We start from the raw sequence: 19,267 nt of genomic DNA on the forward strand, positions 1-19,267 counted from the left end.
ACACGAAATCTCTAATGACATTTTCCTAAAACTAAACTCGTTTCTTTTTAACGGATTTCATTATAATCATCGACACATTATAGTATATACCTACCGCTATTTAACATAATACGTCAAAATACTGTTTTAAATTTGACATTTTTATCGATACACTGACATTTCAGTTAACATCTCATTTTCAGTAATTAATGTGTTATATTATTGTAATTTTAAAAATGTATAAACATAAATTTGGAAAAAAAATATTGAATAATATTTTGGTGAACATATAACACGCATTGAAAATAAAATATGATTTTGGTACTTATTTTTTTCAAAGTGAAATATTTTGATTATTTTCATACCTTCGACAGCGTTATTTTTTTTCACAAAATCAATTTAAATTATTAGGTTTCTTTTATCTGAAAACAATCTCAAGTCATTCAATATATTATGTAATATGGTTTTGTACTTCAATTATTTTATAAAGCGAATTAATCGGTCGAAAATCGTATGCGTTGATAAAAGATAATGGCTGTCAATAGATCAGAAAGCAATAACCATAAAATATATTGAAATTCAGGTCAAAGGGTTAATATTATAATTTGACAGTGTTTACTTGACAGGGTTTAAATTGTTTTGGATTTGTCGGGTAGGTAGGTAATCGAATTCGGCTTTCGTTTTCACTGTTAATCCCTATTCCCTGATAAGAAAAGACATTTTTGAAATAACAAATTAAAATTTTAATTAGATCACCGGGGCAGATTGTTTGCCCGGTTATTTTTGAAAAAAAATCTGAAGACTTTATTTAGAGAATAAGTCCATTTGCTTGGCAGAGTACAATAAAAACATTCCCGCCCAGAATCGTTTTCGTAAGCTGCGTTCTGTCACTTGTATATTTAATTATAACATCGGGCAACTATATTATAGTCCACCCACTCCAGTGTGGTACGTCAGCGTGTGTATTATATTCTATATACACGCATCATCGGTATGTCTGATTAAATAATATACTGCTAATGTACATATACGGTAAATGCAGTGGTCGATTTCGTTTATACGGATTACGTTTTTATTGACACAAAATATTATCTACAAAATTAATATACGAGGGTACTAATTGTCTTTCCCGACAGCAAAGTATATAGGTATATTATTATAACATCGAAAATTATGATATAAAATGCGTATAATATATATCACAGCGACCAATCTGAAAGATGATTTTACAATTTTCTTACTACTTATTAATATATCATATTATTATGCGCTGTATTGATAATATTGTAAAATTTAAAAAAAAAGAAAAGTTTTCTTTTTAAGTTGTATATGCAATATATTTTACGAACTTTTATATTACATTTCTGTGAAATTTTGAGCGATAACCTTTAAATAAACTTATCGATATTTTTATACTCCCATCGGTCATATTATTATTTCGATACAACTCAATTGACATAACATAATTTAATTTTTATATTTCAATTTTGAACAATTTCTAAAAAACCACGTTTATTCAAATATATATACGCTTTTATAAGTTTTCTTTAATATATTATTTATACACAACACGTCAGAATCTTAATCGAAATGCATCACTAGTATATTTTTAATCATTTATTTAGCAAACAGCGATAAAGTTTAAGAACGTGTAGACAAAAATATATGCAAAAAAAACTGCTAATACTAACAAATATATTAAACTGTTTATAATAAACTTATCTGTTTGAGTATTTATTTAAGTTCCAATTTGAGTTTTTTTTTTACTTTATAATTCGTTTGGAATTTTATACGTAAAAACAAAATAATTGAATAAGAATTTAAAATATTACCTAGCTATTTAACGAGAATTTAGTTTACCTGTTGAAAACAGTTACGATTTTATTTTTAAGTAAATTGAATTTAATTCACTTAGGAAATGTACTAAATCTATGTGGGACGTGGGTGTAAGTAATACGATGTAATGTACATATAATGTGCATTCCTCTGCAAAAATATTCAACTTTTTTGCGCTTTCAGAATTCATTATGTATAATTTCCAATAGTCTCTCGTGTTTTAAAAGTGGGTAAACCCCACACGCGCAGCGCCCGTCTCCACGTAGGCGTTTCAAAACTAATTCAACAATTTATTTACAAATGGTAATTTCGACGAGTTTTTTCTTTATTAATTTAAATTTAAAACATTGACGCGAAATAACCTTTTAAAAGATATCGACAAGTTATACGTAGGACATGGGTATCAACCCAAACGTGGGTATTACAACTAGTTAAAAAGTTATTTGTTTAAAATGTTCTAACCTAACTATAGTTGGTTAATTTTGTAATTAACTTAATAGTTTAACTAGCTTAAGTGACCATCATTGTCATAATAACTTAGCTTTTACAGTTGACTTCCAAATTAATATGTTAAGTTAAAATCAATCGTGGTTAAATTTATAATTCATCAAATACTGATCTATATAATATATGATTAATGATTAGGCAGTAAATACCACCCTGTACGCAATGATTTTAAACAAAAATAAACCAATAATTAATTGAAAGCCACTGCACGATCACACAACATACGCTTGTGGTACATAAGGTACCTAATTATAAACAAAAATAATTTACTTTTATTAACAAATTAAGTTCATAGTAGTTTCATAAAAGTATAAAACTTTTAGATATACGTTAAATTAATTAATGAATACGAGTATGGCGTATAAACACGCGTTATTTCAAGATATAACTTAGGTAAGTATATTCACGGTTAATTCAGTTCAGAAGAGCTGTTGGGTCAAACTCAATTTTAGGGGTGAAGGGAGATGTAATATTAAAAATAAATAATTATTATGAAGTGCTATTAATGAATAGCTTCTTCTTCAAGCCAACCATGACCAATGCCCTATAATTGTATTACTCCTCCATTGTGCTTATTGTAATTATATTTTTATACAGATTGTACAAATAAAAAACAAATATGACAAAAAAAAAAAAAAATAATTATGACTATTTTTATTTTATGTTTACACATCAAACAAGGTTTTGATAATTCGAGAACGATAGCAATAACAGTCTTAATAAAAAAAATAATAAAAATGTTATACCTATTATATTATAGAGGCAATCAATAATAAAGCTGTGATTTGCCGCGACGATAAAAATTCGTATAATGAAAAGCCTCGTGCACGCGCGATATCATTTTATTTTGAAATTTTATCGCATAATACGCATTCGGACATGGAACATCTTTACGCGTTTTATATTATATGTTATGTTATATTACATGATATACGTATTGAATGTTAAAAATCTGTTAGTGGACAGTGGACGAAGTGGTGGGAGGGGGTTATATAAATAGGGGAGAATAACCCCCCTCCCCCCACACACACACACAAATACGCATCCACGGCGGAGTATCTGTGCAGATAACCCGCAGAGGGAATTTCGACCATGTGATATTCATAATAATATTATAATCATCATCAGGCATCAGCTGGTAAACCGAATGAATCCCGTCATCTACTCGACAGTATTTACTTTGCGGTAAGTGGATTTTAAATTACAGCGGACAAATACTCACACAATTAATTAAACAAATAATATCAAACGCGTCACGTTATTATTTTTTTTTTTTAATATCAAAACGAGTAAACCTACTTTTGCGAATAAATATACAAACGGAAGATTATTATGATCCGGCGCAGCAGCCGCCGGCCCTAATAAAAGCGTACGTTTATTTAGTTTATTATAATCGTAATAATATTTTATCGACAAACGTTCTAAAAACATAAATATATCACTGTACGGCTGTGCAATTTATATAGATTCGATTTGCAGGCACGATGGTCGGGCGTGCGTCCGTTCCGTTTCTAGCGTTTTTAACGCTGCAGACTTACGCAGTTTACTGATTTAATTTGGCCCGCACGAAATCCGTACATAATCATAATAATAATAGTAATAATATTAATAATTACAAAACAAACACAGCCCGAGCGCGATGATAATAATTAATAACAGTATACAAAATAACGCAAAACATAATATAATAACAACTACCCTTAATTTTGACGCAAGCGCGCGCACATAACTTTTCGGAAACGCTGCGGCACGCTGCCGTCGACCCCTGCGCGAAGTCTTGTGCGCGAAGCTTACGGCCAGGCTGTAGGTTATTATTTAATAAAACCGTCCGGACTACTACAACTGTGTATTGTATACGACACGCCGTTAAAGCGACAGAGACGCGATTCGCGCAAAACTGCGTTGTAAAATGTACGTGTGCTCCTCCGTCGTAGATCCGACTAATTGGGTCGCAGCTCGCCGTCTGTTGTACATAATATATTATGGTGTGTACAGGATTATTCGAAAATTATGCTCACCCCAACCCCACCTACCATATATCCATTAACAATGCATATTTTATTAAAATACTAGTTTTTGAAATATTTAATAGTAGGTGCCTATAATAGGTACTATTAAAGGCAGTTATTTAAAAATATTAGAACTTTTTTTTATACATGCCATTTAAAGAGTAGTTATTTTTTCGAATGAAAATCATACTTTATTCCTATAAATAATTTATCGTTTGACTTTTGTTTGAAAATGTTGATGTATCTAAATCGAAATTTTAACGAACAGTTGTTGAGTTACTTACTGACTTTGTGTACCAAGGACAATAATTCCACGATAATGGGTTTTGGAAGATATGATGGTTTACAAATTTTAGTTATTAATAATCTGTTAACAATTTTTAATTCGTAAAAATTGTCCGAGTGATTGCATACTAGAATATATTTTGTATTTTTGTAAAATCATTTTTAACGCCTATATTAGCCCAAGTATTTACATTTTAATAACTCAGAAAATACAATATGTTCGAACTTCGAATTAAATACATTAACATTTTCAAACACACTACCTCCTAACAAGTTAACAATAAAAATAAAAAATTGTTCTCTTTTGAAATTTAAAAAATGTGCAAGTAAGTATCACTATTAAATTACATTAAAAAAAATATAAGTAATTAAAAATATAGTCCTTAAAAATGTTAAAAATCATAATTTGAATAATTTCATTATTAAACAAAATAATGGAGGCGAACATAATATTTTCCATTTGGTGATATTACATTATTACCCTGTATGCAACACATGGTAATATACGCCAGCGAAACAACAATAATTATTACAAAATTATAATATTTAACGCACTCGGGTAATTAAATTGAAATCTGTTATATTAATTAGTTTTATGAAATCAGGTGTACCTATGCGCAGTTTATTATTTCTTCGGAAAGCATATACGCATACCCTTTATAATATACATTTACCGTGGTGTGCCGGTGTACAATATTATAGTCAAAGTTCTCCGAAAGTATTCACGTACAACCTTGATCTTTGATCAGGAATTTAATGTACAAATTCTAAGCTTTGAGCGTGTCAGAATTGTCAAACTTTTATTATTTTGCGAAAAACACGAAATACGAGAAGAAGAAAAACCGCGCCGAATACGCTCGCGGTACGTTAAGGTATTTGGATTATACGAATTCAAATTAAATATTTATATTCGTAATTTATAAACTTTGTGCATTTTTTTTTTCAAAAGCGTTTCAAAAACTTATCTATTCGAGACGTTTATAATATGTAGGTACGGTTGTATGAAATTATTCGGCATATGAGTCTTCCATGAATAGTTATTTGCAGTAGGTAGTCATCGATAACGCGATTCAAAGTGTGAATTGTGTTCATTTTTTCGTATAACATTATCGATGAAAGTTGAAATATTTAGGTATTTGTGAAATAACGTTTACCTGTGATACGTTCGAGTGATTATAATTTACCCATTTCCCCAGATTGTAAGTTGAATAAGTTAAAAACAACACCCATACAATCAATTACAATTTTTGAAACAACCGTCGAACTTCAAACATTACACCCACACTTGAATATTCGTACACCTAATAATAGATGTTACCTGACATGAATATTAATTAATGGAACAATTTGAGTATGTTGTACAGGTAAGCATATATACCAACCTATTTGATTATGACTGCAAATAAACGCGGTCTAAAAGTAAAACTTTTAATGAAACATTGTTTTTGAACGCAAAGGGTTAAAGTTTTGATCCGGCAATTTTGAACTTTTAGCTTTTAGAACCACTGCAAATTCAAGGAATTATGAGCAACTTAATCTTAGTTAAATTTAAATATAGTATCAAGTTGATATACATGAATATTAATATAAATCAGAACATGATCACGAGTGTAGACCATATTATATAGTTATTGGAACTTCTACTAAATTAATAACATTCGTCAAAACTTTGAAACACAAAGTTATAACCAAGATAAATACCTTATACCAACAAAACATGAAGTTTTTATACTAATTACTAATTTTAAAAAGTTTTACGTATAAGAAGTATTAATATTTTTATAAACTTGCTATTTGTTAATAAATTAACATTATAAGAATGTATAAAATAATTAATCGATATTTTTAATCATATTATATTCCAATTTCTGATAATACAATAAAATTTCAGCATGAACCGAACTGGGCCGCCGGGAAACCAGGAATATTCCCGGCGGAACACAACCGTTTTTAATAAATTTAATTTCGTTTCAGATTGATTATTACAAAATAAAGTACATGGTTTAGTCCAAAACTCATATAAAAACCACATTTCTTATTTCAACACAGCTATAAATATATCGTACAATGTATATTTTTAAAGCCTGTATGGCCGCGAATATATAATATTATAGCTAGAACGTACGTATATGTGCATTTATTACTGCTCCCATGTAGCATTTATGATGACATGGCTGGAACATAATTATAGACGATATCACGACTCAAAATTATAAAAACGGAAATCATATTTTCTAAATATTATAGTTAAAACAAGAAAACTCCTTATACTCTAAAGTGAAAACTTTATATTCGTGATAAAAATATGTATAGAACATACATCAGTAATATATTGTAATATAGGTATGAAATATATTTTTCGTTTTTATGAAGCAAAAAATAAACTTTGAAGTTCAAATAAATGATTTAATTTGAATTAAAAACTATTTTTTACTGTTTATAATAATATCAGCGTAATACGCTCGGAGCTACTAACAATAATGTTATGAATTTCCCGATCCAACACTCCTTCGTAAAGTTATTTAGTTTATTTGTATGCTTATCCGAGTCTAAATAGTTGTTTTTGAAATATCAATTTTTTTTCACAAAATTCAAGATTTGTATTATTCAAGAATATATAATATATTTAATGTTCCAAATCAAATTATAAATTAGTCTTTGTATTTATCTACAAGGTTTTTCTTAAATATTTACACACCGTAACCCGTATTATTATATTTCGTATTGCGATGAATAAAACATAAATAACAAATTATGAAGTTTGCGAGCAGGAATGGAATGCACCTACCTACCCCCATACCCTACTACCTACACGAGTTCCGTTCCTGAGGTATTCGAGATGCTGCGCTGTGTTGTTATATTTCGTAGTAATAAAGGTCACAGGAAACATTTTACAATTCAAAACATTATTCTTAACTGTTAACCCCCTTCAATATGTGTGCATTCGCGTGCCACTAAATTTTATTGACCTTTTTAAAAATCCTGCAAAAGGGATATATAAACTTCATTGATTGACGGCGTAAACGAATGCAAATTCGACGATAAAATAGTATTTTTGCATTCGGATGAGATATTGAAGGCTGATGGGTCTCAATCGATTTGTTCGCAATGTTCGCATGCGGAGTAGGTACGATATGCATATAGTAATGGCAGAGATTTATTTATTTTTTCGAACAGACAAAAGGTAAAATATACACATCGATAATAATATACACCTATACAGTATACATAATGGTCATTTGTTTACTCTTTTGTTTACCTTTCGATATAAATTTAGCATTTGATTTTAATTATAAATCGGCTACAGTTCACTCGTATAGGGATATTTTTTATACATCGGAATTAAAAACGAAATTATACTTTTATGTATATAATATTATATATATAGGTAGGTAACATATTATATACTATGTACTATGTATAATATAAACGTATAGACAAGATAATAAATTGATTCAATATCGCCTTATTTAAGGAATTAAAGACATTTAATCGACAACAAAAAAAACCATGGTATTGCCTACAAATTAAGATAAGTACCTACATTTTTGTTCTAAAACAAGTTTTAAAAATTAAAATAAATGGTATCATATTTGTTATATTAAAAACGATTTAAATGTCAAACAACACTTCCACTCTAGCTAATTTTATACACAAATTCGTTTAAACTTAATGAACAAATGAAACGATCTTCCTTCAAAATGAATTAAAATGTGATAAAGAAAAACCAAAACCGAACTCGGGAGCTGTTAAGAAAAATAAAGTTCAAGAATGTATTAAGTATGTACATAATTTTAATGATGAAACACCACTATTATGCAAAAAAATGCGGAACGCAAAATAATACATAATTTTACTTGCCAGTTATATTACCATTATTGTTGAACTCGTTTTAAAGAAAAAAAAAGCACCCTTTTTTAAATCCCGATAGAAGGGACGCAACAAAGAAGTTATTGATTTTACAACGCGATATATTTGTTGTATTGGTTTACAACCGTCTTTATTTTTATTATCTTTTTCCGCGAACACTTAGGAGTGTTCAAAAAGTTATACGAAGCACCTTAAACGATCGGAAATCAAGTATGAATGATATTTTTGAAGAGGTTATTTTTCAATTGTCACGGCATAGTTTCCCCGAGCGTGAGGAAAGACAGAAATGTTTGAAGAAATATGCGAGCAAAGCATGATTTTTTTCGCCGAGTTCCGTTCAAAATTTTTTATCGAATACGGCGACTTATCCCGTCGTCATAATTTCGTTCAAATTTAATTCCGCAACACTCGGCAGACACGGCTTCCCCTAAAAAATCTCAATGTTTATTTTGAAAAAAAATTATTTTCACACACATAATTAACCCTGGAAACCGGACAGTTTTTATTCGCAATTTCACGTAGGTTACATATTGTAATATTATAGATTTGGTAAATAGATAAAAAGTATTATATCACTTCATTCTTGCATTTTGAGAGTCCTTGTTCGAAATACAATAATATTAATAATAAGCCGAGTAATACCGCGTCTCAAAATTTCCGTTCGTCAATCGTGCATTTCGTTTCCGCGATTACCAATTGAGTCGATAATAATACTGTTGATTTTATGAAAACACTATTTTCCTACATCTTATATAGACGTTTTTGTCTATACTTATATGTTATTAGCATTATTAAATTAAATCTCCATATAGGTATACCTACAAGAGATAATATAATAACACCGCATTTTCTAATTAGGACTAAAAATACTATGTCTGCAATTGTATGCAAATGGTTACTGTGTTTATCACGCATTGATATTTCAAAAAATATATTCAATACCTAACAATAGTTCAGTATAAATTAAGTTTTCAAAAATGTTGAAAGATCAGTCTAAAAATTGTTTTTTTAAGTATGTACTTGCCTAACCAACTATGTGCGTTCTCAAATATTTTTAAAACATTCATAATTTTCATAAAAAAAAAATGTAATATATGTTTTTTGATTGTTAAAAGTGTGTTTTTACATTGTGTGTATCATCTATTTTTGTACGCATATATAATGATTATATAGGTACGGTTCGTTCGATAAAACATAATTTAAAAAAAATTAAAAACTGTTACTTTGTTTTTATGGTAAATAAGGAAAATTGTTTTATGATAATTTAAAACATCTTAAGCACTTAGTTGTATTAACAACAAAATCAACTTGATTTTTAAATGCTGATATATTTTTTTATAGTACCTAGTACCTAGTGATTGTTTATTTTTTTGGGAATATTGCTTGAACTTTTGGTTCACTAAAATGTCAGTAAATTATTTTTATAAGTTTAAAAAAATAATATTGGAATAAATGCTTATAGCAGTCAGTAAGCTATGTATACTGTATCTATATTCTAAAAATAAAGGAATATTTTTTTTTTGTGCTTAACAGGAATTCCAATTTAAATTTATAAAAAGGTATAATAATTTATTTCATTAACAGATCATTAAAACACTTATATTTGGCATAAGTAAATTAAATATATTTTAATTCAAATTAGAGGGTAAAAGTAGATTAAGTGGGGAACCAAATTGTATGATTCAACCATCAATATTTGTATAAAAAAATAAGCAGGAAGTTCCAGAATCCCTAATTAAAATAGCTGCCGACGTTTAAAACATATTATTTATTTTGTTATTTGTACAACTCCGCTCCTAAGAAATTTTAGATTGTTACCTATAACAATAAATATTGTCATAACGAAACACATAATTTTAAATGTTTTTGAAATTCGATTTTACCAACCCAATCATTGATAAAACACACGTACAAGTGTACAACGACATAAAGTACACTCCAACCACTATCCACCATATTCACTAAAAGATAAAGCGCCAATCTGAATTGATAAATAAATAAAACGAGAAAGACCAAAAAAAATCTCCAACGCACCGAAAACAATCTTGGAAATATTTTAACAAACCATTTTGTTGTAGGTATATCGTATGTATAATATTCTGAAGTGTTCGAAAATTGCAGGCTTTGAAAATTTCTTATAAGTATATGGTATAATTTTGTACACAGTCATTATATGTATATAATATAGTGTCGAGTGTAGACACTAGACAGACACAAATATTATTGACTGTCCGTTTTTTTTTAAATTCCATTGTTAACTCTAAAAGTAACAGAACAGTGACAGATAAAATTACTGAAATACGCTTCGATCTATCTATATAGAAGAGATGGATTGCTACCCTTCTTGTTACCTTCTGATGATGTACGCCCTTGGACTCGTAAATATAACGTGCAAAAAACAGGTACCTAGTCAACTGTCAAGACGAACGTAGTAGTTTGCTTCCTTTACTTGTTTGTAATTACTCTTTCAGAATTTCCACGCCTTTGAATCCATCTATATATTACCAGCTATTTACCATTTAGTTCTCAATGTTTTCTAAACAAACATTTTGATTGTTAACGTTCAAAACGAAACAAACATTTTACTATATTTATCCGTATAGGTATAGATTATAGACTATAGATAACGATAACTAGCTAAGCAAAATATAATATTATGAGATATTAGTTGTTTATATCAGAGGCCCAATTACAGGATTTTTCTCATAGGTAGCTTTTTCGTGTTACACGCAGACCTTTTGAGTTTTGGGAACTGACCGCATGCGAGTAAACATCAAAGAAACCTTCCAAACATGAATATATCCTATAGTCCCCGCTGTAAATTTATTATATAAAGTAACTGCTATGTCAAGTTAGACACAAGTATCATTTAGTTAGTTACACACACATTATAATCTTATATATATATATATATAATATAATATATTATACACACACTACACACCGTAAACATAGTTACAATGGTGGAGATAAGAACACATTAATGTATTATTATTTAACCTAATCATTACATAGGTACATAACATTATAACTAATGTAGACAATAATTGTATAAATAAAACATACATACATTCAAAACCGTGACATTACACACGAAATAATTCACACACGCATGCATAATATTAATAATAATAATACCTATATAAGAAAATAAAAATAATGTCGAGAATTATTTCATGTTTTCAGTAAAATAATCAACTTTTTTGACATTTCCATGATTTTCCCGACCTTTCCGGACTTTTTTCCAGGAACGAAGCAATCATGTTTCCTTATTTATTTTTTTTGTAAATGAATTATGCAGTTAGTTTATACTTTATTGCGGTTAATAAAGATCGATAGTAATTTTAGATTCAGTCCGAGTAAGTTTTGTCGAAGAGAGGGCGAATTTATATTGAGTAAAAAATTAAGATATCGTAAAAAAAATAAAAGACAACTTTTATTCGAGTTATAAAAAAAAATCAAAATCGACGGAATGGAAATCTTCAACTTTGCAGTCTATAATACCCGCTTAACCGTCCAACTAATTTTGCATTCAAGTTAAACAGCCATACTTTCGATGTTTAATATTATTCAAAACAGCAGTTCAGGTGTTATTTCTTTTAAATAAAAATGTGTTATTTATTGGAACTGCAATTAATTTTTAAAAAGCACGATGCATAAAATAACTAAGTTTCATATAGCCACAATTTAAAAAATCTATGAAAAATTCATTCTACATTCACGGCGACATTAATCATTTACTTTCGAAATATAAGTAACAGTTTTTTTTTTTCATATATACATTTCTGTCAAAACCAATATGAATGAAGCCATTTAGTTTTTGCTAAAATTGATAAACAGCCATTTCGTATATTCAATTTCATTATTACTTAAAATATGTATATAATTTATTACAAAGGAATTAATTTCGAGAAACCATTGAAAGACATTTTTATCAATTTATCAAATTGGTATCAACAACAAATATTATTAATAATATGTAACATAAACGTTTAACACTTTTACTATAATACCTAAATACATTTATTTTTTAAAATTCTTAACGAAATCGAATCCAATACAAGATACATTATAATAGACAAGCTTAAATATAGCAGAAATAACAGAATATATCAAAGTAAGTATAAATCCTATTTAATAATATGTGACCTCACATAAAAGAAAAGGTATCACAAATGCGTTTGAATAATTTTAAAAAGGCATAGATAGAGTGACAAGTTATCACCTTAGTTGCCTCTAGACATTCGATTTTTTTAACTGAAAATGGAACATAGATATGTCACAAAATAATAAAAATCGAATACCTACTGGATATTTATACACGATACCGTATTTTTATCTCAATTTGGAGTATCAATTTCTGAAGGTCCCAATAATATTATATAGGCACCTATGTTGTGCAACTTATTGCTACCTATATTATACTATCAAACGATTTTACGGCAAGCGTTGTAATTGGTTTTTTTCTCGTTAATAAGGGTGGGAAACACTGTTAGTATTATTTTTAGATTGAACTGCATTGACTTCGTTTAAATAGGTAATAATATTATATATATATTTTTTAATCTTTAATATAAATTTTAAAAAAAACTTATAAGTTAGGTATATTTTATTAAACTTCAATACAATCTGCAAAAATGTCTTCTTTGAAAAAAAAATATTTTTATAGACTACGGGTATCCGAACATTCGTCTCGCTTCGCTTACCCTGGGGTCTAGCTCAGGATCAAGTTGTTTTAATATAAAATAATAAGAAAGGAATGGTAAAATGATCGGATTCAAAATAATATTTGGTTTGTTTAGAAGAGGTCGGTTTACCAGGTGTCTTATTAAATATATTATAAGTGCTCACAGAAAATACCGCACAACGAATTTTATCTAAACAAAAAAACAAACACTTTTTTAAATTTTTAATATTTCAAATCATACAGAGAAATTTCGAAATTGTAAAAATAAATCAGATAGGTACTATTAAACTTATAAAATGTTAGGTCCTAGTACCTATCTAAAATTATAAATATTTTAAAATAATAAAATATAAAATTAAACTATCATTTTTTTTTATTAAATAACCTAACCTAACCTAGTGTATCATGGATTTTTTCGAGATTTTGATGAATAGGTAAATTTAGAAAAAATACTTCTTTAAAATCATCTTGATAAGTTATTTTTAGAGGGACTAGGTTAATAAGACTTTTAGGAATTTTTTTCAAAAGTATGTACTTATTCAGTAATTACAAAAATTACATTTGAATAAAAAATCTTCAAACCTGATGAAATAACCAGAACGTAATTTTATTCTTAACCTCAATTCATTGATACAAATCTCAATTAATAATTTGAGAAAATTCACTATTGATTATACTAAGTTATGAAGTAAAGTTTTTTATTGATTAATTTCAAAATAAAAAAGAAACACAATTACCTAATAAGTAAATATATATATATATAAATTCAATTCATGTATAAATATATATATTCAGGGTGATTCACCAAACACGCTCATCCCTATTTACAAAATTTTGGGTAAATCACGGATCTATGGTATTTAATATTACTTTCAATATTTTGTGAGTAATCTGTTTTATTTATACAGTAGGAATGAGTTCTCCACAATTTTTAGATAGCCTATTTCCCTATTTATATACATATTATTTATGTATTGGAAATTCAAAATTACCTAAAGTACCTACCGTACCTATTTTAAGATATGTCATTTATATATAAGCAATAATTGTTGTTAAAATAAATAAACAATACATTGATAAATAATAAAATGCTATGGAATATGAACTATGGTACCAAAAAAAATTTGTTTTGTGTTTCAAAGTAGTGCATATTTTATAATATTAATCATTGTGCATACCAAGGTAATAGGTTCATTTATTAGTAAAACTGGTATACCTAAGTATAACTCAATCAAGTAAATTAATGTAATTTATCAATTATCATCGGCAACCTTAATAAAGTTCAAGTGTTTACATGGTTGACAGTGTTTAATTTATTAGAACTTCATATAGGTAGATATTTTTTAAAAACACAAGCACCTATATCAATAAGTCCTACTTGTATATGCTTAAGTCATACAATGTAAATATCATTACAAGTAATATAGATATATAGGTAATCCCTCAGGTAATCCTATTTCATCTAAATTATTAATTTTGTTTAATGTCTACAATTTTTAATATTTTTCTTCCTTATAAATGTTGAAACCAATGAAATATTATAAATTGGCAAAACTGCTAAATTCAAAACTATTATTGACTTATGTAAGTAGGTACTAAAAAAAGTATTATAAATTTAAAAATATTTAAAAAAAAAAAAATAGGTGAATGAAAAATATTTTTTTTATATATATTTTGTATAAATTATAGTGGGCTATTTTATCTAGTTTTGGTTCCTAAAATAATAAAAGAAAAATATAGGTACACTAACTTAGTAAGTTTCAATACTTTGAAAATTTAACTTATAGTTAGTTCACTTATTACTATTTATTTTAATTAAAAGTACAACACATGAAAACAGACCCAAAATTTCACCCAAAACAGTGTGCAACTAATAATAAGTACCAAACTATACTCTGTCTCAAAAGAGAATAATTAGTCGGCCAACCGATGATCGTCAGTTCTGCGCATCTTCTACCAACAATCAGTTGGTAGCATGATCACATGGTTCTCAACACGCCATCATTTCATTCACAATGCACAAAAAGTGATTGTTTTTTTTGAGACAAATTATAAGTAATGATTTAGTTCATCAAAACAAAGAGTTGTAAATACAAACGCAAAGAATGTCTAAGCGTAAATAATGCCTACAATTCCTATAAAAATAAGAACAATTTTAAGTATTTAATTAGTAAATATGAGAAAGATTAATAAGACAATATGGATAGGTAACATCTTATGTCAAAAATATTTATGTATTAATGTATAAATGTTTGTATGTAAAAAAATGTAATACCTACATATGTACTTCTTATACAAGATACATCAGATACCAACTTTACAGGTACCTACCAACAATTTTCCATTACTTATTTGAAAACAACCGTTTATTTAAATTGGTATAATTTTTATTTTAAACTCATGAAATATAGTTTTTTTATATAGAAAGACAACCATAGGTATTACACAAAAATTATTATCACAGAATTAAAATTTATCAGAAGGCAAAATGTTTCTGAAATTAATTATTAATTTTTAATTACTAATAGGTAGTAGGTAATACTACAATATTATAGTTTAACATTATTCGTTTATTTACCTATACGGCTAAACTTAATGTACCTATATTAGTTATTTTTTGTTATTCGTGTTCGATAATTTTATTAGGTAATTAAATGGTCATTACTGCAATACCAAAATTATTACATTAAAGTAGCAACCTCTGTGACTATATTATATTAAAAATGTAAGAAACTTAATATATTGATTTTTTTTAATGTAAAAGGGTAACATTGAAACCAATTGCAAGACATCCACTTAACCTTTTTTATAAATAAGTAATAGGTAGGTACAATAAGTAGGTACAACACATATTTAAGGTCAATGAATATTATGTTCAAATTACCTATCATTAATTTTCAAAGCAATAAGGCTTATTAGGTATAGAAACTGTTAGTTATTAGTATAAGTACTATTATTTATCTAATAATATATTTTTCAGTAGGTAGGTATTATGAATCACTTAAATTGTAAGTTATATTAAAAAAAAATATAATAAAATATTTAACTGTAGATAGGTTAGGTATATATTATATATACCTATATATTATTACACTCAACACCAATAAATGTGTTTTGAAATGTCTTCGAAGTATCGGTCTCTTTTTAAATGTATCCGATACATTCTTGACAAGTAAAAAAAACATTGGTAGGTACATGACAAAAATTGCTCACCCAAAATTAATTTATTCAAGCAATGTAGGTATTTAGTTTATTTTTAATATAATAATAAGTCATTTAAAAAAAAAAAAAAATTATTAAATTTAATTTATTCAACAAATATATAACCATTAAATTAAGTTAATTGTATCAGAAGCTAAGTTAATTAATATCAAGGCATTATATTTTAATAATAAAACACATACATTTTTATACATAATATAAAACTAATACCTACAATTATTAAAATTACAGTATATTTGTTTTAGTATTAAATGATAAAACTGTTTAAATTAATCTATGCTTAATAAAACTAATGTAGTTTAAAAATATTTTTTTGACATAAGATTTTACACGTTTTAAAATTGTATTTTATTGTTTTAATAATTATTGGTTATAAAAAATAAGTATAGATAGGTAATACATTTATTTATTATTCAACAAATTTCAGATTTAAATTTGTTTATATTATATTAAAGTTGAAAACAAAAACAAGCACAAAAACAGACAAAACAAGAGATTTTTCATGCAACATTAGAATACAAAAATAATAATATAATTCGTCTCAATGGTTTTTTTTTAAATAAATTTTATTAGGTAGGTATTTAGTGTTTTAATTAAATATATTATTTTCATATGAAAACAATGTACAAACTACAATAACAGTTATGGAATATATTGTTTATTAAAATCAAATAGGTAACTACATACACATTGTAAAATAAATACTTGGTAAGTTGTAGAAAACATAAGACATCACTTCTTTTATATTAGGGTTAATAAAGTAAACAATGGGAATTTTGTTTAAATACTTGCATGCATAAGCAATAATACTGATAGAAATCCGGTAAATAATTCAATCTATTCTTCCACTTATCTATAATTCAATTCATACCTAACAAAAAAATACAATTTCTAGTTTTACAAATGAAAATACATAACACTAAACCTAGAAGTTGTAATTGGATCCAATAGCCAGTTTATTTAAATGGCATATTAATTTTTTTCTTTTTATGTACTATTTAATATAAAGTAGAATACATACCCAGAATTCTTGATCCTCTGATATTTCACGTTGAATGAGTTCACTGAATGACAGCTTACAATTGGCTACAAACAAGTCTTCAATAACAGCATCATGGAACACTGTCAAGCCCAGTCGGTTGGCGTCATGAACGTCTTGGGTGAAATACTCGTTCCAGACAGGATCATAGGTTTTGGGCACAGTGGACGACCGGAGCAGTATGTTGTCGTCGACATCGATGCTGACGTATGCGTCCAGCAATGGGTCCTCAGGTTTTAGAAATGACATGTTCTTGAGACGTGTCTGCAGGTCAGTGGGCCGCAGGCCAGAGGCCTCACAGAGCTTTATGCGTATGGTGCCTGTGAACGTTTGGTCCATTGAAACAGCCGAACGGTCGCCGTCGTCTTTCTTCTCAACGCCAATCATAGCGGCGGAGGTGAGGATCCGGATTTCGACGAGACAAAAAAATTCAACGATACCCTACCTACTTAGACACCGCCGACCATATAATATTATAATATAGTTATAAGGCTAATATTATTTTAGTAGAAATAAATTAATTATGGGCAATTAGATACCTATGTATTAAAACACGAAGACGATGTAGATTCGATTTTATTTCTTTCAAAAACGACTAGCAATTACAATATAATAATATTTAATAGTGGATGGCGCGCACGGCCCTTTCTCGGAGGTGGTGACGAGAGAATAATAATAATATTATTATATTAATATCGCGCGCGACATTCAACGGCGGCGGCGGCGGACGTAACGCACCATTGTCTGCCGTCCGACTACTAACCGCGGCGGCCGCGTACGTAGACGTACGTCGGCGGTCTTTCCGGAGCGGCGGCGGCGGCGGCGGCGGCGGCGGTGGTACAAAGAACGCGGCGACTGAATTGATAATAGCTGCTGCTGCTCCGACCGACCGACCGACATCAACCGCGGGCGCCCATTTTCGTAATGCTCCGGTCACATCCTTTTTTTCCTTCTCACCGCACACACACGGCGGCGGCTTACTCGCGCGTCACGGGCGCCGCCAACTATCGATGTTTATTCATTTATCCGGTATTCCCCGCCCGGCCGGATTACGTACCGACGACGACGTGGTACGACAATCGTCGATTTCGATTGTTCGTCGTCTCGTCGACCGGCCCGCCCAGCATCGGCGGCCGCGCTATCGCCGACGCAGCCGCCGAAGCCGAACAATCGAAACCGTGTTCGCGGGGTGGAGGGGCAAGACATATTATCGCCGATAGTATCGATTCCGCGCGCACACGCACGCACACGGCCGCCGCAGTAGTGACAACTGCCGCCCGCGGGACGCGCGTTCGGGGCGGCGCTCTAATTTGATAATGCGAACAGCTGAGTTTCGGCCGCGCCGCCGGTCCAACACTCCGACACCACCATCCGCTTCCGAAGACGCCACCGCCGTCACACATAGGACTCGGCGGTGTGGGCACCCGGGTCGTCGTCTGAAACGGCGGCGGGCGCCACACCGATTCACGTCGGATGGCGCCAATTTCATTATGAACAGACGTTGCACAAAGACGCGTGTACCTATATTAATAATAATAATAATAATAATAATGATAACGTCGTATACGCGAGAGACCCTTCGCGAAAAATGTGATGATCGGGTTTGTGCAAACAACTTAGCGGTGGTGTTTGGATTGCGTAATATTTTTAGACCGTCCGATGTGTGTTTACAATATTGCGGGAGGTCGCTGCAATATTGTCATCTTGGCCTCGGAGCTTGGAAAACAATTAGCGAAGACGCGCGCGCAAAAGCCGAAAACATAACAGAAACCCGATCCCGCGACCGTCGATCTTCCGACCTAATATACGGCCATATTAGATTTACACTGTACT

General features: G+C 29.5%; 1 protein-coding gene across 3 annotated transcripts in view; it reads right to left on the reverse strand.

Annotated features, from left to right (window-relative positions):
• The window catches only part of LOC132933967 (protein kinase C), a 40,029-nt gene extending 21,617 nt beyond the window's left edge, over positions 1 to 18,412 (reverse strand). Inside the window, exons 1-2 of one of the 3 annotated variants that reach the window (XM_061000241.1) lie at positions 17,974 to 18,412; positions 17,417 to 17,879 (exon numbers count right to left, since the gene is read on the reverse strand). In XM_061000241.1, the coding sequence (XP_060856224.1) occupies positions 17,417 to 17,821 (405 nt within the window). In that variant the 5' untranslated portion in view covers positions 17,822 to 17,879; positions 17,974 to 18,412. Of the gene's footprint in view, positions 1 to 17,416 lie in introns of all 3 variants that reach the window. The other 2 variants (XM_061000240.1, XM_061000242.1) reach the window with 2 other exon arrangements.
• Between the last annotated feature and the right edge of the window lie 855 nt (positions 18,413 to 19,267).

Source organism: Metopolophium dirhodum, chromosome 1 (assembly GCF_019925205.1).
Source record: "Metopolophium dirhodum isolate CAU chromosome 1, ASM1992520v1, whole genome shotgun sequence".
NCBI lineage: Eukaryota > Metazoa > Arthropoda > Insecta > Hemiptera > Aphididae > Metopolophium > Metopolophium dirhodum.